This window comes from Phyllobates terribilis, unplaced genomic scaffold (genome assembly GCF_046119375.1).
Source record: "Phyllobates terribilis strain yellow unplaced genomic scaffold, ASM4611937v1 Scaffold_11__3_contigs__length_659146591, whole genome shotgun sequence".
Taxonomy (NCBI): Eukaryota; Metazoa; Chordata; class Amphibia; order Anura; family Dendrobatidae; genus Phyllobates; species Phyllobates terribilis.
In genome coordinates, this window is record NW_027362771.1 from 618097439 (window position 1) to 618118648 (window position 21210).

The window sequence follows — 21210 nt, forward strand, 5'->3', positions numbered from 1 at the left end:
CTGCAAACCTGGGTGCGGCCCTGCGCCGGGGCAATGTCACACATGTGCCTTGTATGGCTCACGTGTTGAACCTGGTTGTCCAGCAATTTTTAGCCCACTATCCCTGACTTGATGGCCTTCTGCAGAGGGCACGGTCTCTGTGTGCTCACTTCCGCCGTTCGCATCCCGCAGCTCAGTGACTTACATCTCTACAGAAATCGTTGGGCCTGCCGCTTCACCGGCTAAAATGCGATGTGCCTACCCGGTGGAATTCAACTCTGCACATGTTGCAGTGACTGTGGCAGCACTGACAAGCCCTGGTGCAATACGTTTTGACGTATAGCCTGGGCCAACGAGATCCAGAGGTGGGGCAAATCACGCTGGAGGAGTGGTCTCAGATCAGGGACCTATGCACCCTTCTGCACAGTTTTGAAATGGCGACGAAGATGTTTAGTGCGGACGATGCCATTATCAGCATGACTATTCCGTTGATTTACATGCTGGAGCACATGTTAAACAGAATTCGGAGTCAAGTGGTGGCACAAGAGGAGGTGGAGGAAGTAGAGGAGGAGGAGTTGTATGCGGAAGGGCTAACATCTGCAAGGTCCAGACGGTCGGCAGCACCAAGGCGGCAGGCATGTGAGGGTGGGGGAGATGGTTTTACCAGGGCGCATGGTAGCAGCCAAACTAGTGAGGAAGGTGCAGGAGCCTAGGAAGAAGTGGAGGACAAATTGATGGAAGACTCATCAGATGAGGGAGACCTTGATCACATTTCTGTTGTGCGAGGTTGGGGGGAGAGGGCAGAGGATGGAAGCATGATTGTTACCTCGCCACCAACACAACAGGTACTTGGTGCTCCTGGATGCGCAAGACACATGAGTGCCATCTTGCTGCACTACCTGAAACATGACCCTCGAATTGTGAAAAGTAGAAATAATCCTGACTACTGGGTTGCCACACTGTTAGATCCCCGGTACAAAAGTACATTTGCAGAAATTATTCCTGCCATAGAAAGGGATGCACGCATGCAGGAGTATCAGCAGAGACTGTTGCAGAATCTTACATGTGCTTTTCCACAAAACACTAGTGGTGAATCATTTCACCACTTTTTTAGCCCATCCTTTGCAAGGCCACAGGAGACAAGAAGTCTGACACATAGTCAACGCCTAGAGACGATGGTACAGGAGTATCTCCAAGTAAACATTGAAGCCATGACTGTGTCACTGGACCCTTGCTCTTTTTGGGCTTCCAATCTGGATAAATGGCCGGAGCTCGCCACTTACTCATTGGAGATCTTGTCATGCCCCGCAGCCAGCATTCTGTCTGAACGTGTGTTCAGTGCTGCTGGTGGTGTGCTGACAGATAAGCGCACGCGGCTCTCCACTGATAATGTAGACAGACTCACGTTCATAAAGATGAACAAATCATGCATCCGAAAGGACTTTTCTACCCCTGTGTCATCCTTGGGAGAGTAAAAGCTTGATGATTTGTTAAAATCACCTCACCAACCGTTTTAAGCTTTCAAATTACTAATCATGTTTATCTGTATCTTGGCTGGAAAATAATTTGGGCCTTGTAGCAGTGTGCAGTACTGATTCTATTAGGCCATCTATACTAAACTCCACCAGATTTAAAATTGCTAATCACGTTTGTTAGGCGTCGGTCTGGTGCTGGATTCAAAATGGGCCCAGGACCTTCTGTGGTCTCCCATTTCAGTCCAGCCAGGGTTGATGCTGTTCAGCATCACCATCAGCCCCCACGCCTAGCTGGCCCACGAGTACTGTTCATCTCCCAGATAGTTGTGCCTAGCAATGTTAAGCCTGGGTTGCAGAGGGCGACAGGGCTTGTGGAATCTAAGTCCAGGCTTTGCCGCACTGAGCAAGTCCGTGACCTGGCAGTTCATGATTGGTGGGTTGGCACCTACCTGACCCGGTGACCTGGCACCGCCTGATTGGTCCACGGGTAGCGTCACCAATGGTGCGTCGGTGGGCTTGGCTTAGTCTTTAAAAGGCCCGCCCACAAAGATGGCGACGCGCTCAGATCATTTGAGCTGGCTGTTTGTGGTGTGCACGCTCACTCTTGGGCTCCTCGTAGAGCCATAGCTTCAGTTAGGCAGATCAGAAAAAGTCTGTTCCGCCTGTGAGCTTATAGAGCGGATTTGCTTAGTCCAGTAGCACGCCAGCTGAGTGCTCGAATACCCGGCGGGAATCACACCCGCACGCTAGCGCCAACTCCTATAGCACAGCGCCTGTATCGAAGACAGGGCTATTGATTCTCCCACGGTAACACGTCTCCCTGCGGTTCTTGGAGATTGTGTGAACTGTTATACTAGCGCCAAACCCCATAGCGTAGCGCCTGTATCAAAGACAGGGCTATTGATTCTCCCACGGTCGCACGTCTCCCTGTGGTTCTTGGAGATTGTGCGAACTGTCTTACCCTTCCGTGTGCTTTAACACGAAGGGCTAAGATAGTTGATAGGTGCGTCGCCAGTCGCTCTCCCTTCGTGCAGTTAACGGAGATATAGCGTACCGCTTTACCTGTTCCTGTGTGAAGAAACACGGAAGGATTTAACATTTAAGTTGTCGCTTGCCTTTCCACCCGGATAGTGTTCGGCAGCAGTCCTCCAGGCTGCATCGCGGACCCGGGGTCGGTTGCGTTCCATTAAAATAAAGTTGTCTGCAACCGCCCGCCTAACAATGTTTATCTGTATCTTGGCAGGAAAATAATTTGGGCCTTGTAGCAGTTTGCAGTACTGATTCTATTAGGCCATCTATACTAAACTCCACCAGATTTAAAATTACTAATCATGTTTAACTGTATCTTGGCTGGAAAATAATTTGGGCCTTGTAGCAGTGTGCAGTACTGATTCTGTTAGGCCATCTATACTAAACTCCACCAGATTTAAAATTACTAATCATGTTTATCTGTATCTTGGCTGGAAAATAATTTGGGCCTTGTAGCAGTTTGCAGTACTGATTCTATTAGGCCATCTATACTAAGCTCCACCAGCTTTCAAATTAATAATAATTTTTAGCTGCATCTAGTCCGGAAAATAATTTTGGGGCTCCTAGATGTGCAAGACACATGAGTACCTTCTTGCTGCACTACCTGCAACATGACCCTCAGATTGTCAGAATTCAAAATAATCCTGACTACTGGGTTGCCACACTCTTAGATCTCCCACACTCTTCGATCAACCTTTTCATTTTAATAAAGAACAAAAAAATGGTCATTTTTTAAATTATAAGCATTAGCAGGTTATTAGAAACTGAAATCAAACAGTTTTCAACTCAAAACTTTATTCTAGGTGATGTTACATTTGCACATAGGACCCCTTGTTCGAAAGGAGCTTCTGAACTCTCTCGTCCATTGAATTTGTCAGGTTTTGGATGGTTTCTGCTTCAATTGTTTTGCATGAGGATAGAATACCCTCCCAGAGCTGTTGCTTAGATGTGAACTGCCTCCCGCCATCATAGACACTCCTTTTGATGATGCTCCAGAGGTTCTCAATGGGGTTGAGGTCAGGGGAGCATGGGGGTCACCCCTTTTATGCCCATATCAGCCAGAGATGCAGATGTGTTATGTGCAGCATGAGACGGTGCATTATCATGCATGAAAATGATCTTGCTGCGAAATACACGGTTCTTCTTCTTGAACCATGGCAGGAAGTGCTGTTTGAGAAACTCCACATACATTATGGAGTTCATCTTTACCCCTTCAGGGATCCTAAAGGGGCCGACAATCTCTCTCCCCATGATTCCAGCCCAAAACATTACTCCACCTCCTCCTTGTTGGCGCTGTAGCCGTGTTTGCATGGGGTGTCCATCAACCAGCCATCCTCCACTCCATCCATCTGGACCATCGAGCGTTGCACGGCACTCATCGGTGAACAAAACAGTTTTGAAGTCAGTATTCATGTATTGTTTGGCCCACTGGAGCCATTTCTGCTTGTGTACAGTGGATAGAGGAGGTCGACAGGATGGCTTACGCACAGCTGCAAACTTCTGAAGGACCCTGCATCTTGTTGTTCGGGGGACGTTGGAGGCACCAGCAGCTTCAAAAACTTGTCTGCTGCTATGATAAGGCTTTTTTGCCGCTGCTCTTTTAACCTGATGTAATTGCCTGTAGGAAAGAGTCCTCAATTTTCCCTTATCAGCACGCACACATGTGTACTGAGAATCAGCTACATACTTCTTGATTGTGCGATGATCAGGATGAAGTGTCTTGGCAATGTTGATTGTAGTCATGCCTTGACCTAAACACTCCACAATTTGTTGCTTCTCAGCAGCCGACACATCCTTTTTCTTTCCCATTTTGGCAGAAAATGTAGGCTGCTTAATAATGTGGGACAGCCTTCTTAAGTAGTCTTGCCTTTCATTGGACACACCTGCCAAACTAATTAGCACAGGTGTCTGCAATTGCTTACAGTGATATAAAGAGCCCTGACACACATCACCATCAATGAGTTTAACTGACAAACAAAAAAATTCTTATCTTATCACTCCTAAACACTTTTTGCATAATAATTTGGAACACAGTGTACATGTGATTTTTCCCCAAAACACCAGTGGTTCACGTAGTGAATCTTACAGTTCTAACTTGCCAACCGTGGTCTGTATGAAGTTGTTCAATAAAGGGCCAAAAATTAAGATAACATAGACGGGACAGGTCTCTATGAATACGAATTCCTAAGTATTTGATACCCTGTGAGGGCCAGGCAAAGGGAAAGTTGGACTGGATGGAATCCTGTATGGATTTGGGGAGGGAGACATCGAGGGCCTCAGACTTCGCTGCATTGATTTTAAAATTTGACCATGTAACAAAGTGATCTATTTCAGCCATAACAGCAGGGATGGATATATGTGATTGAGTGATATATACTAGAACATGATCAGCAAATGCAGAGCACTTGTACTCGGTGCCTCCCACCTCAATCCACCTAATATTGGGGTTTTGGCAAATTGATGAGAGCAGGTGCTCCATCACTAGGATGTATAAGAGAGGGGACAAAGGACATCCCTGCCTTGTCCCATTGGTGATTATGAAAGATGATGAAAATGTTTCATTTATCTTCAGCCTAGGTGACGTATTGCGATACAGGGCCGTGATTTTGCCTATAAAAGGGTCCCCTAGACCCCTACCCCAAGCTTTTTAAGAGAATAATATATGGTGTGCCAGGAGACTCTATGGAATGCTTTCTCAGCATCCAACGAGAGTATCTAATTACAAATTTTTAACTGCATCTAGCCCAGGAAATACTTTGTGCCTAGTAGCAGTGTCTGCTAGTCAGCAGATTATCCCAGCTGTTAAGCAAGCTACACCAGCTGTAGTTTGGACACCTAATTTTTTCAAAGGAAATGGTTCGGGCTCCCGGGACACTCAGTGAAGAGCATCGGGGAGGCACTCCTAGGCGCAGGGGCTGGGACTGGCGGTAGGACGCCTTGCGTGGACCGCCAAGCTTGATCTTTATAAAAGCTTTTCAACTGCAGCAGCTTTAGTGGACGCTACTGGAGCTTGAATTACCGTGGCTGCTGGCATGAGACTTGCCCTCCAATAGATCCTTGTAAAAGGATTTAAAGTGTACTCATTCAAATTAGAGAGACAATTTAAATTAAAAAGATTAGACCTGCCTCCACCGCAGGGGGGCTCGCTCGACCCACCAGCGGACAGGCACCAGTATTGGGAGAGGGGGGCTGGCCGTCAGGGTCCACCGCGGCTCTGGCGCAAACCCGGCGACACGGGGGTCGCACGGGCAGGTACGGACTGGCCGTGTCGGCTTCGCACTTTTTTGGTTTTAGAAGGGCATGACATGCCTTTATCTGTGTCTCCCTCTCCTTTTACTCCTCCACCTCTTTTCTTTTCGCATGACTATATGTACTTGTCACTTTTCCATGTGTTAGTTCGGTCTTCTGAGGAGTTTGTCAGCTTTTGGACACCTTTGAAGTGTTTTCTATGTGTTTTCTATGTGTTTCTACGTGTTTTTGTTTGACTGCCATTGGTTTTAACGGTGTTCGAAGGTGTTCGACGAACAGTTCGACGAACAGTTCGGCGAACATACGGGTGTCCGACGAACCGAGCCGAACTCGAACACTATGGGGGTGGCTCAACACTAGTACTGACCCAAAGAATAATGCTGCCTTATTACTTTTACCACACGCAGAACTGCATAAAAAAAACCCTCAAAAAACTATGTTAATTGTTAGCAATGTTAATTTTACCTCCCAAAAAATGGAATAGAAAGCAATCAAAAAATGTCACGTACCCAAAAATGGTACCAAGAAAAATGTCAACTCGTCCCGCAAAAAACAAGCCATTACATGACTCTGTCGGCCGAAATATGGAAAAATTATAGCTCTCAAAATATGGCGATGCAAAAACTAGATTTTGCAAAAAAAAGCGTCTCTTAGTGTGTGACAGCTGTCAATCATAAAAACCCGATATACATCTGGTATCTCTGTAATCACACCGACCCAAAGAATAAATTAATCTCATCACTTATACCGCACGAGGAACGGCGTAAAAAATAAATAAAACCAATTTTTCACCTGCTACTGATTTGTTTATTATGTCTCCCAAAGATCACAGTAAGGCTCTGCTCACATTTATCCTGCGCTCTGCACTGTGCACTTACACCAGAGTTTCCGTGTAAATCTCTGAAATACGTGATTCAGCCGGAACCCATGACGGAAGATTCCCTGTAATGAGGCAGATATAGGCCACTGTGGATGCCATCTGGCCTGTGATCCCACAGTGTCAGTTTTTTTAGGCGTGCATAAAAGTGCGGTTGGCCACAGTTTTGTGCACTTCTGAAAAAAAGGACACCGCTAAACAGAGGCCAGACGGAGTCCAGAATAACTCTGCTGCCTCATTACAGTGAATGGATCCCGCAGGGGTTTCATCTGAATTACATCACTTGGAAATTTAGATGGAAACCCCGATGTAAGTGCTCAGCCTCAAGCGCCGAATAATTGTTACGTAAAATGTTCCCAATAAAAGCTTCAACTCAGTCCTCAAAAAAAGCTAGTCCCCACTCAGGTCCGTCATCTGTTAAAAATATTCCAAGTTACTGGTAGCAGAAAGGCTCTGGAAAAGCGAAATGGCCCTTGCCCCCGAAAAGAAATTCAGAAAATTTTGTGCTCCCAAATCCAAATGCCTATTCTACAATAATTTGTTCTCCAATTGTCAAATAGCGCTCCGTCCCTCCCAGATCTCGACGTATGGCTGAGCGGTACGATACAGCCACATATGGGGTATTGACACTTTTAGAAGAAATTGTGTGACACATTTCTGCACCATTTTTACCCATTGCCCTGTGTGAAAATGTAAAATATGAGGGTAAAACATTTTTTTGTGGTAAAAATGTAATTATGTTTTTTTCATTGCCCAATGGTATAAATTGAAAAATTAAAAAATACTCACTACTTCCCTAGATTATTCCCTTGAGAGGTGTAGTTTACAAAATAGGGTCACTTGTGGGGGTTTCTGCTGTTTCGGCATGTCAGCGACTCTTCAAATGTGACATGGTGTCTGCAACCTATCCCAGCCAACATAGCGCTCCTTTCTCTTCCGAACCCTGCCGTACACCAAAGCAGTGGTTTTCCCCCACATATGGGGTATCGGCGTACTCAGGAGAAATTGCACAACAAATTTCATGGTGCAATTTCTCCTGTTATCCTTATGATAATGCAAAATTATGGAATGAAAAACATTTTTTGTGGGAAAAATGTGAAAATGTTATTTTTACGGCTCATTATTATCAACTTCTGTGAAGCACCTGGGGGTGCAAGGTGCTCACCACACATCTAGATAAGTTCCCTAAGGGGTCTAGTTTCCAAAATGGTGTCACTTGTGGGGGTTTTCCACTGTTTAGGCACATTAGGGGCTCCCCAATTGCGACATGGCGTCCGCTAATTATTCAAACAAATTTTACATTCAAAAAGTCAAATGGCGCTCCTTCCCTTCCGAACCCTGCCTTGTGCCCAAACAGTGGTTTGCCTCCACATATGGTGTATCAGCGTGTTCAGGAGAAATTGCACAACAAATTTCATGGTGCAATTTATCCTATTACCCTTATGATAATGCAAAATTAAGGGATGAAAAACGTTTTTGTGGGAAAAATGTGAAAATTTTATTTTTACTGCTCAATATTATAAACTTCTGTGAAGCACCTTGGGGATCAAGGTGCTCACCACACATCTAGATAAGTTCCATAAGGGGTCTAGTTTCCAAAATGGTGTCACTTGTGGGGGGTTTCCACTGTTTAGGCACATCAGGAGCTCTCCAAACGCAACATGGCGTCTGCTAACTATTCAAACAAATTTTACATTCAAAAAGTCTAATGGCGCTCCTTCCCTTCCGAACCCTGCAGTGCGCCCAAACAGTGGTTTTCCTTAACTTATGGGGTATCAGCGCGCTCAGGAGAAATTGCAATACAAATTGTGTATTCCATTTTTTCCTGTTACCCTTGTTAAAATAAAAGTAACATTTTTGTGAAAAAAAGTTAAATGTTCATTGCTTTCTTCCACATTCCAAAAATTCCCGTGAAACACCTGAAGGGTTAATAAACTTCTTGAATGTGGTTTTGAGCACCATGAGGGGTGCAGTTTTTAGAATGGTGTCACTTTTGGGTATTTTATGTCATAAGGGCCCCTCAAAGTCACTTGAAATAAGATGCAGTCCCTAAAAAAAAGTTTTTGTAAATTTTGTTGGAAAAATGAGAAATCGCTGGTCAACTTTTAACCCTTATAGCTTCCTAACAAAAAAAAATTTTGGTTCCAAAATTGTTCTGATGTAAAGTAGACATGTGGGAAAGGTTACTTATTAACTATTTTGTGTGACATATCTCTCTGATTTAAGGGCATGAAAATTCAAAGTTTGAAAATTGCAAAATTTTCAAAATTTTCGCCAAATTTCTGATTTTTTCACAAATAAACGCAAGTGATATCGAAGAAATTTTACCACTATCATGAAGTACAATATGTCACGAAAAAACATTCTCAGAATCAGGGGGATCCGCTGAAGCGTTCCAGAGTAATTACCTCATAAAGTGACAGTGGTCAGAATTGTAAAAATTGGCCAGGTCACGAAGGCAAAAACAGGCTCTGGCGCGAAGTGGTTAAGTGCTACATTTTTAGATATTAAAAAAAAAAAAACAGTGAGTTTCTATTGAATTTTCTGAGAGGTGAGAAATTTTTATTTGTAGAATTTTGTCGTATATTAATAATTACAACAATTTAATCATTTGTTATTGCAATTTTTGGGGAGTTAGGATGGCTAAATAATGTTGTGCATGCACGCCAATCCCCTGTCCATGGCGCAGATGATGATACCTCCCGCCTTGCACCTGTCATTGCACATTCTCAACTACCACATTAGCAACGATGTCTACATCCTTGTCCCAGTGTAGCGTTCAGTTGTCCCTACCACAGCCCTTGAAACGCAAGCGCAAATACGCAGCCAACGCCCCACAAGCCACACTACTAAACTCACACATTTCTCGAATGCTTGCGCTTGAATTGTTGCTTTTTAGGCTATCGGAGACGGAATCTTTCTGCAACTTGATGGTGGCAGTCGTCCCTCGGTACTTGGTCCTCAGACGCCACTATTTCTCCCGGTGTGTCGTCCCCGCATTACACAAGCACGTGTCCCAGAACATTAGCCGTGCCTTCAACAACGCTGTTATTTGGAAGGTCCACCTACCCACGAACATGTGGACAAATGTTTGTAGCCAGGGATGGTACATCTCGCTGATGGCACACTGGGTTAATATAGTGGAAGTCGGGACTCAGTCGAACCCTGGCATGGAACACGTCCTCCCAATACCGAGGATTGCGGGTCTTGGGTCAATCAGTGTTGTCCCCAAATTTTACAGCTCCTGCACCTCCTCCTTCTCAGCCTCCTCAGCTTCCATCTCTTACCACTTCAGCTAAAAGCTGGAAGCACTGCAGCATTGCCTTGGCCAAGCAGCAACAGGCACTGCTGAAGCTTATATGCTTAGGGGACAAACCGCACACCTCTGAAGAGTTGTTGACAGCTTTAACAAAGCAGGAAGATCTGTGGCTTTCACCACTGAACCTACAGCCAAGCATGGTTGTGTATAACAATGGTAGGAACCTGGTGCCGGCTCTGAAGCTAGGCAACCTCACACACTTACCATGCCTGGCCCATGTGCTCAACATAGTAGTTCAGCGGTTTCTCAAAACCTACCCGGATCTGCCTGAGCTCCTTTTCAAAGTATGCCACGTGTGTGCCCATTTTAGAAAGTCACCTACAGCTTCTGCCGCCCTCACCGTGCTTCAGCAGCGTTTGCAGCTTCCAGCTCACTGACTGGTGTGTGATGTCACCACGCATTGGAACTCAACCTTGCAGATGTTGGGAAGGATTTGTGAGCAGCAGAAGGCAGTTGTTGAGTACCAGCTTCAACACACCCATTGGCATTCTGCTCAGCTGCCGCACAGAAGAACTGAGGAGTGGGCATGGATGTCTGACATCTGTGTCATCCTCCAAAACTTTGAGGACTCCACCAAGATGGTGAGCGGCGATTACGCCATAATTAGCGTCACCATCCCGCTTCTCTATCTTCTGAAATGTTCGCTGCTTATAATGAAAGAGGAGGCATTGCAGGCGCAGCACGATGAGATGGAGCAAGGAATCGTACATGGTGATGCCCCACAGCCCAGACACATCTCATTCCAACCCGGATAGAAGTTGGTTTCCTGCGCTACAGATGGTACTCTCCACTCCACATTCATACCGTCTGTTCAGCGTGGATAGCCTGAGGAAAGGGAGAACGAGAAGGAGGAGGATGAGGAGGAAAGCATGGACAGTCGTCCTCTTGGTCAGGACAGGGAAGACTTCACTGGAGCAGTCTGGCACACATGGCTGACTTTATGTTCCTCTGCCTTTCCCGTGACCCTCGCGTTGTATGCATTTTTCCTGACAGTAATTACTGGTTAGTCACATTTCTATAACCACGCTACAAGTAGAACTTTCTATCTCTCCTTCCTGTGGCTGAGAGGTCTAGCAAAATGTTGCAGCACCAGAGTGCCCTGAATTATTAAAAAAATTCCCATCTGAAAATGCTGGTGGCAGAGGTCACAGTTCCTTGGACAACCAAGCAGTACAGGTGAGCGAGACACAAATACAACACAGCAGAGGCAGGGAAACACTGACAGAGGTGTGGGACAGTTTTCTCAGACCCTGCCAGCACCCGGCCCTGATGCGTGGGGTATTTTGAAAAGGAAGGAAAAGTTTTGGAAGATGCTGAAGGAGTACCTTGCCAACCATACCAACATTCTCCGTGATTCCTCTGTGCCTTATTGGGTATTCAACCTGGACACATGGCAAGAACTGTCTCAAAATGCCTTGGAGGTTCTGGCCTGCGTTGCTGCTAGCGTTTTGTCAGAGTGGGTTTTTAGTGCCACTGGGGGCATTATAACTGGTAGGTGCATCCACCCGTCAACTGAAAATGCTGACATGCTAAGTCTGGGTTGGATTGGGCCAGACTTCTCAACACCACCGGATGATAAAAGCGGAACATAAAGTCAAATCCAGTGTCTCTTTTTTTTTGGGGGGGGGGGGGTCTATTCCCATGCATCTCTTCACACCCAGACATGGGTATACGTTTCCTTATTTTTTCTGTTTTCTCTTGTCCTCCTCCTTCTCTTCATCCTCCACCACCATATCACCAGGGTGACCATGCTGCAACACCCACATAATTTTTTGTAAGGGGATTTATGATGCCTGTAGGAAATTGTTTTAGAGGCCTACCTTTAACATTCTGTATGTTATACAGTATGTTCATGTATATTCCCCAGGGGTAAATGTTTTTCAGCCCACGCACTTAGTGCATGGGCATTACCAGTATAGGAGTCCCACTGCTTAATAATGGGAACATTTTTTTTAATGAGGACCTCCTCTATGTCGCTTCAAAGGGGTATTGGAGTGTGTCCAATTTTTTGCCATCCCTTGCAACACTGCATGGGCATTACCAGTATAGGAGACCTACTCCTTTATAATGGGGACATTTTTTTTACTGAGGCCCTCCTCTATGTCTCTTCAAAGGGGTATTGGAGTGCATCCTAATTTTTGGCAGCCCTTACAGTTACTGCATACCCTATAACAGTATAGGAGATCCGCTCCTTAATAATGGGATTTTTTTAAAAAAATCAGGCCCTCTATGTTTCTTCAAAGGTGAATTGTTTTTTTTCTAAATTTTGGACAGGCCTTATAGTAACTTCATGGGCATTATCACTATAGAAGACCAGCTCCTTAATAATGGGAAATTATTTTTTTTTAAATCAGGCCCTCTATGTATCTTCAAAGGTGTATTGTTTTTTTCTAAATTTTGGGAAGGCCTTACAGTCACTGCATGGGCATTACCACTATAGAAGACTCACTCCTAAATAATGGGAAATATTTTTGCTTAATCAGGTTCTCTATGTGTCTTCAAAGGTGTATTGGGATTTTTAAAAATTTTGGCCAGGCCTTACAGTTACTGCATACAATATAACAGAATACGAGACCTGCTTCTTAATAATGGGAAATTATTTTTTAAAATTAAGCCCTCTATGTGTCTTCAAAGGTGTATTGTGGTTTTTCTAAAATTTGGGCAGGCCTTACAGTTACTGCATTTGCAATAACAATATAGGGAACCCGCTCCTTAATAATGGAAACAACAAAGCATAGCCAGCTGATGGCCCTCTAACAATAGTGAGGAGACGACTGCTGGCCCTTTAACAATAGTAAGGGCCGCCTAATGGCTGTATAAAAATTGGCTTTGTGACTTTCAGAGTCCCTCTTTCATAAATGAAACAGGATATGTCTGATCATGTCTCACATACCACATGGCCAGATAAGGTAGTAAAATGGTAAAATGACATTTACCCATGAAGGTTTTTTTTACCTTTGAAAGCAATGCCAAAGTGCAAAAACGCATCAAAAAGACTACGTGTGAACATGGGCTAAGGTGTGGAGGAGCATTTTTTGGGAGGTTATTTATTTTGCCTTATATGCAAGTCATTACCCTGGAAAGAATGTTCCTTAACGTTTTTCCCAGGAAAATCCATTTTGGTTTCGTTTTTGTATGTATTATTGTGAGTCCATAATACTCTGACAACATTGTTCACAGCAGTGACCTGGCAGTCAGAGATGCTTCCAGGGGTCTTCCCCATGCTGTTCCCATGTCATTTCAACACTGTTCCCATCGATTTGAGAAATTTTTAGGCCCCCTGCAGACCTCAGGGAGGGCCCGCCGGAAAAATGATTGAGTTTCCCATAGACTTACATTGGGCTCATTGGTCTCGTCAAGCGTCCGAGCAGTAAAATTAGCTCGACCCGAGCAATGAGCACCCAAGCATTTTAGTGCTCGCTCTTCAGTACTAAAATCACAATTTCCGATGAAGTGGCTGAGCTTCTCAGGAGTACTGACATGGCAGCAATAGCAACCTCAGCATGGGTTAGCAGCGATCAAAGTTTAGCTCCGATTGCTGCTGTTACAGGCAGATGTTGACTGTATAACACAGTAGGCACCTACCAGGTAAGGTGCAGGCTCAGCAACTGACATAGCACAGACATAGCCTATGTCAGGAAGGCGTTAAAGGACAATCCTGGAAATTTGGTATTCTTGGCCTATCCTTGAGATAGACAAATATTAAGTAATTTGAGCTCCATAAACTTCATTGTTTACCATGCATTTACCACTTTCATTGCGATGCCACACAATAATTTATAGCTATGTCTGGTATAGCACCGCAGTCCAACTTTTCATGAATGTGTCAGACCTTCAGACAGATTTAGAACCAGATAGGACTGATATTTCAATTATCTTAAAAACTCATAAACAATTGTTGGCCATTGGGAAGTTCTGTGGTGAAACCTACTTAAAATCATTTTGACTATGTCATAGATGCAAATAAGAAGATCCTATAAGTGAAGTTTGTAGCTTTAGACCACCAATGATTTCCACAATGAAAGAGGTCTATAAAAATAACATACTTCTTTGTCACTGCCCATCATTTTTGTTACTGTTTAAGCAAAGAACACTTTAAGGATGTGCTTAGAATATTGAGTCACATTTCCAGAGTTTGATCACTCTTTGAAATCGATGGTTGTCCCAGATCACAGACTCCACCAATGGTATTCTTTCACTTGTATCTATGACCTTTGTGAAGACCATTTTGACTAGAAGTACTATTGACATCTATAAATAATGTATCTGTACACTAGCCTATTTTTGACAATTTGATTTTTTCCATTTCTACTTTCATGACTTAGGTACAGCACTATTACTTACAGCTGGATGCACACCATGATTTATGCAACAAAAGAGATAAATGCCATGGAGTCTTTACTCCCTAATATTTCTCTTGGCTTTCAAATGTTTGACACATGCTTAGAAACTTCGGAAGCTCTCTGGGGAACTTTCTGGACTCTGTCTGGAGAGGAGTATCCAGTTTTGAACTACCAGTGCAACCAGAAGGTTCCTCTTTCTGTCATTGGAGATGCCACATCAAAATCCTCTATAGCAATGGCTACTGTGTTGGGAACATACATGTACCCTCAGGTAAATTAAGTCTTAGGACTTGGTCCTACATAGTTTTTGGCCTGTACAAGAGATTGAACATTAATTTTACCAACTTTCTTTTTCTGGAGAAGAAAATTTTGTGCCAAAACTTTACTTCTCAAGAAAAAAAATTCATTAATTTTTAATTCCACTATATAAAAGATAGTTATAGTATGTTGTTTGTTTTTATTATTCTTTCTTCAGAAACACCCAGTTTTTCATTTTCTTTTTTTCTCTAAAGATCAGCTATACAGCAACTGTCCCTTCTCTGAGTAACCGTCTACTGTATCCATCATTTTTCCGAACCATTGCTAGTGACAACAAACAAGCCAGGGCCTTGGCTGCTCTTGTTGCCTATATGGGATGGAATTGGGTTGGCTTATTGTCACTGAATGAAGACTATGGAATTGTAGGTTCTCAAGTTCTCAAAGAGGAGCTCCAAAAATTGGGAGTGTGCCTTGCATATCATGAATCATTCGGTTTTACAACATCCCTTAACAAATTGAACAACATTGCAGATTTGGTTGTTCAGTCATCAGCTAAGGTTGTTATAATATTTTCTAGAGATCCTTTCATCCATCCTTTGATGGCTCTTCTTTTAGAGAAAGACAACACTGAGCGCATTTGGCTTGGCACCGAATCTTGGTCAACTTCACCCTATCTTACTTCCAAGAAATTTAGTAAAATAATGATGGGGACTCTTGCATTGTGTTTGCATGAGATGGGGATTCCAGGGTTGAAAGAATATTTACTTGCCCTTCGGCCTTCATCTTCACTTCCTCAGGATATCTTCATTGAAATTTTCTGGGAGATCGCCCACGGTTGTCGTTGGCCAAATAAGAACAGTGGTTCAGAGAATGGAACAGTGTGGTGCACAGGAGAAGAGAAATTGACCAGATTTACGGGCATGGAATATGAGTTCAATGAATTCGACTTTAGGACTCACTATTTGGTGTATAATGCTGTCTATGCTGTGGCCTATGCTCTACATGAACTAATCTTCTGCTCATCTAGTCAAGATCAAAATGGAAAATGCGGAATTAAAAAAGCATTAGTGCCTTGGCAGGTACATACTACATTGTTTCTCTACTAAATGCTTTAAGACACATTGAAAGACATTTAGTTTGAGCTCATCAAAGGAGATGATTCTTGCAATGTGTCTCTGTCAGTGGTCATATTGCAGCTCCAAAATGGCTTCCATGGACAGTCTTAGTGGATGCCAGTCTGTTTACCAGATTCCAGGGGGTGTCCTGGCCTTTGTTCCCTGTACAGAGATCTGGACTTACACATGGGCTCGTGGACTGGTGTCTTGGAGTCAGCAGCTGGATGGTGATACTGGCTGGTCGGCGTCATCAGGTGGAGGGCAGAGAAGATGTAAAATCAGCAGACGCAAGAGTAGTCAGTGTGCAGGCCTGGGTCAAAACAGGAAACAAATACAGGAGCTGAGCATACAGAACTGGACCAGAAGAGAACAAAGCTATATCTGGAATCTTCCAACAATATGCTGGGAGCTTTAGCAGGGTGCAGGGACTGCCAATTGGCTGAAGCAGGGAGCTGATTACTTCAGCTGGACAGCACACAGACCCATACTGCCAGACTGAACAGTATTACAGGTCCCAAGTCCCAGTTAACCTAATGTTAGTGGTAGAAAGAATCTGTGCCACCTCGAGCTTCTGGTTCCGATGTCTTCTTCATCACTAACTCTGCCCGCAGAATGAATGCGGCAGTGCTTGGTGACAGAAGCAGACGTCATGGGAGCAGGTCCCGGAGAATATTTCACAATTCTAAGGCTTATTCTCCATATCTACAGCATTTGTACCTATCCATTTTTAATTACACTATAATCTTTGTTGAATCATGGCACACATAGGACACAGTATTTGTAAATCACCTTATAAGAAAAAGACCCTAGTGGCAGGTAAAGATTAAATCAAAAATTCAAATTTGGCAAATTACGTGAATTTAAAAGGACTACATTAGTGTTCCACATGATCTTCTTGGTGTTTCTACAGACTTCAGAGCATAGTAAACACAGTTTGTGAAAAAATAAGTTAACACTCACCTCACCACTCACCTGTCCTGCCACCCCCATAGTCAAATACTCCACGACTCTTTTTTCCTTTCCCCCATCATGCACATGCTCTTCGACCTAATGCACTCTATGCCAAGTAAGCCTCTGATGTCACTACACTATGAGTCAATGTGACACGCACCGCGGAGCAGCAGAATAGGTGAAAGGTGAGGTCAGGTAGCCGCCATTTTACTAAACTTATGCAGAACGAATTGCAAAGAAATCACATTTTGTAGCATCTCAATTTTTGGAAAATTATGTTGAGATTTCAATTCTGATAGAATAAATGCACTCATCTTTGGTGGTAGGTCATTTGCTCTTCTGGAGTACCCATTGCTTATCTGGTGAGGGAGTCTGATCTCGATTGAGAGTTTTGACAAGTTTAATGCATATTTTAGCTAGGCATATCCATATACTAGGATCAATAAAGCTATAATGTTGCCTATTTCAATTCAATCCTATATGTAAAGTTTCAAACTCACATTTCATTTTTGACAGCAATTTTTTTTGGTTTGAATTAAACTGAATAAATAAAAATGATGCTTGAAAAAATTATTCAATGCCAACATCTCAAAATAGTCATAAAGTTATAATCTCGTAAATAGAGGGTTGAAAATTTTTGTTTGACATGTTTTTTCAAGAACCTGTATTATTTTTGGCAGTTTTAGACCAAATAACACAAAACATTATGAACTGATGGACTTAGATTACTATAATATTGAGTGCTGTGAGCTTTAGAGTAATTTTATGTCACTCATGGGGGGATACTTTTTAACCTTTATCACATAACACATTGTAGAGCCCAATTTAAGTGAGATTTTGCAAAGCTACACAACTTTTATCATGTGTACACCTAGAAAAATGAAGTATTCAGGTGAACTAAAGCTTTCATAAACTAATAACTACAGGGCGCTATTATTTTTTCTCCATTTACATTGTAGATTGTCTATTCCTTAAAAAATGTACATTTTAGAAATCCGATGGGGGAAGAAATGTATTTTGATTCTAGCGGAAACTCACCCACAGACTATGATGTGGTCAATTGGCAGAGGAACCCTGATGGGTCAGTTAACTTTGTGACAGTTGGGCGCTACAATATACGCAACTCTCAAGAGAAGGAGCTCATCGTCAATATCACTGCCATTAGGTGGATCTCTGGAGAACAAGAGGTACAATACCTAGTACACATAGACCTGAAAAGATAGGATATGACTCAAATTCTGGTCTGGTAAAATAACTATTTCTACCTATAGATCCCCCGCTCTGTTTGCTCTGAAAGCTGCTCTCCTGGATTTCGAAAGGCCGCGCAAATCGGACAACCAATATGCTGCTTTGACTGTATTCCATGTTCAGATGGAGAATTATCTGATCAGATAGGTAGGTGTAATATATCATGTCAGACTGAGGTTCTTTGTGTCACAAACTACTATAAATCACATCATCTGTTTAAGAGCTGCTGGTTGGCTGAGGAGAATTACACGATACACAATTTGTGCCCATAAGACCCCACCACGTTAGATGTGTATACCAAATGTTCAACTTCCAGATATATTTATAAAAGGCTTATATTTGGTCTCCATCGGTTCCAAACATTAGTTTTCGGAGCAGAAACTGAGCATAGCCTGTAAGCTTTTGAGGAGTTTTGAGCTTTTGAGGAGGACTTGGGGTATGTGCAGACAGAATTTTTCTAGGAGGTTTTTTTAAACAGAAACTGAGTGGAAGCTCTTCAAATCACCTCCAAAATCTCATAACTCAAGACTCATTGTGCACATAACCTTTACTTATCACCCAAACTACTTACTATATAATTTTGAGAACCCATCTGCTAAAAATCTAATAGCAAAAGATAAGGTAAGATAGGAATGAGCTTTTTGGCTCTTTCCGTTATAATAGGAGAGGATGTCTGTGTTGCGCTTCTATTACCAACGGAGTGGACAAATTTCATTCATCAGATAATCCCAATAAAGAATACTGCATTAAGCATAGGATGACGTGTGCTACTAGCTATGTGATATACTTGATTCAATGTGAGTGCGGCAAGCAGTATGTGGGGAGGACATCCCAACCTCTCCACCAAAGAATAAATTCACACAGGTACAATATCAGAAAAGGGTATGATAACCATGGATTGTCACGTCATTGTACACAAACACATAATGGTAATGTACGCTTGAAAGTCACACCTAGTGATCATATTCCTGAAAATGCTATAAATAGGTGGGAGAGTCTGAAAAAACGCGAGACGTATTGGATTTATAAGCTCAATTCTCTTCATCCCCATGGCTTGAATGAGATTAGTGATTTATTTTAGGATTCATAATGTCTAGTGTCCCCTGATGGTTCTATACAGATGGAATGGGCGGTATGAATTGGAGATGTAAAGTCGTTGGTACTGATAATATTTTTAACTGTCACACTCGGATTTAGTAATTTTTCTTTTTTAGTTTTACTTCTTTAATATAATAAGACTTCTTGCATGAGTCTTATATGCAGCTACACCTAAATTCCCTAGATGGAGATATGGCCTAGTGGGCTAATACTGTGAATTGGTTTATATCCTTTTGAAGCAGTGCGCCTCATGGGTTGGATTCAAGTGAGTACCACTATTTTAATTGGTCATTTTAATATTTTTAGAAGATGAAGTGTGTTGCAGAGAAAACGATTCTAGTATTATTCCTGCTAATATAAATTATTACAACAATTTTTTAGCTAATATTTCCCCCCCCCTTTTTTTTTATTATATATATTTTTTTTTATTTTATTTAATTTTTTTTTTCGTTTTTTTTTTTATAGATTTTTTTTTATTTTTATATATTTTTTTACTATTATTATTTTTTATTTTTTATTTTTTTTTATTTTATTTTTTTATTTATTAATTTGTACTCCCTATAGTGGTTTTACACAGGGCTGCATCTGATGACTTCAGATAGCTGTTTGGCTTCGTGGTCTGATGCTATGATATGGGCGTTTTCACAGGAAATTACATCATGTGTGACACTTGTAGTTATATGTTATATAAAGGTGGATTGTGATTGACTTGGTAGCCCTGAGGAAGTGGCAGTGTAGCCATGAAATGCGTAGGCCATGGAATAAAGAAAGTTTTGGTTCATCATTAATCCTTGTTTGTCTCTGGACCAGCGCGGAGGATCAGCCCGGCTTCTTATCTCCTCTCATTTAAAAATCTAATAGAAAATTCTGATTTAATAGAGAGGAAGACTATTTTTTAGCTAGAGCATAAGTTGGCTACAAAAATATTTCTAACTCTTAGGAACTCAAAACGAATAGCTAATTGACTGAATGAGAGTTTAATTTCTCCTTTGGTGGAGCTGCAGGAAAAGGGACACTTCTTGTCAGGTTCTCACAGATTACAATATAAGTTTTGCTTTTATTTACTTACCTGATTTCATTTGTTTTCCAGATTCCAGAAACTGTTATTCTTGTCAAGAGGAAATGTGGCCAAACACAAATAAAACCAAATGCATACCAAAAGTTGTTGAGTTTTTATCCTACTGGGAACCACTTGGAATTACTCTGACTGCAACCGCTGTCTTCTGCTCACTCATCACTGTCAGCATATTATGCATGTTAATCAAATACAAAGAAACGGCCATAGTCAAAGCCAACAATCGAGACCTTACCTACCTTCTACTCACTAGCCTGTCTTTGAGTTTCTTATGCTCGCTACTTTTTATTGGGGAGCCTCAAAAACTCACTTGCCGCTTTCGTCAAGGAGCCTTTGGTGTCATCTTTGTTCTTAGTATTTCATGTGTCTTGGCCAAGACCATGATGGTGGTCATCGCATTTAGAGCTACCAAACCAGGAAGCAACATGCGAACATGGATGGGACCTAAAGTTCCAGCCTCAGCCATTTCTCTATGCACCTCCATCCAATTTTTTATCTGTATTTACTGGATTCTCCAATGTCCTCCCTTTCCAGAAAGAAATATGAAGGTCAAAACTGGAGTCATCATCTTCCAATGCAATGAATGTTTGGATACCCTTCTATGGTGCATGCTGGGATATATGGCATTTTTGGCTTGTGTCAGCTTTCTTATGGCATTCCTGGCCAGAAAATTACCAGACAGCTTTAATGAGGCCAAGTGGATCACGTTTTCTATGTTGATCTTCTTGAGTGTCTGGATCTCTTTTGTCCCAGCCTATCTCAGCACTCAAGGGAAGTTCATGGTGGCTGTTGAAGTTTTTGGAATTGTATCCTCCAGTGCAGGGATTGTAGGTTGTATATTTATCCCCAAGTGTTATATTATATTATTAAGACCGGAGCTGAACACCCGACAGAACTTAATGGGTAAAGGCACAACCAAGAAGACATAGAGCTGACCTTCTCATTTACTTATTAGACCATGGTACTTTTTCTAATGCATTTTAAGATATCAGAAGAAGAGTAGAATAAGTTTCTGGATGGACACCTGTAAAAAAATTGAGGGGCACATGGTTAATGCTTTATGTGAAGCAATATATACAATGCAAAGTCCAATTAATTTGATTGGAATAAAAAGTTATCTTCAAACACAGAAGAGGCTGTGAAATAAATTACCACATTTTAACCTAAAGATAAATTTATTCATGTAATTCTAAC

General features: G+C 42.3%; 1 protein-coding gene across 1 annotated transcript in view; it reads left to right on the forward strand.

Moving 5' to 3' along the window:
- LOC141167399 (extracellular calcium-sensing receptor-like) overlaps positions 1-20945 on the forward strand; it is a 75777-nt gene extending 54832 nt beyond the window's left edge. Inside the window, exons 4-8 of the mRNA XM_073654806.1 lie at positions 14254-14542; positions 14784-15608; positions 17555-17782; positions 17867-17990; positions 20032-20945. Coding sequence (XP_073510907.1) covers positions 14254-14542; positions 14784-15608; positions 17555-17782; positions 17867-17990; positions 20032-20945 — 2380 coding nt within the window. The remainder of the gene's footprint in view (positions 1-14253; positions 14543-14783; positions 15609-17554; positions 17783-17866; positions 17991-20031) is intronic.
- Positions 20946-21210: the final 265 nt, after the last annotated feature.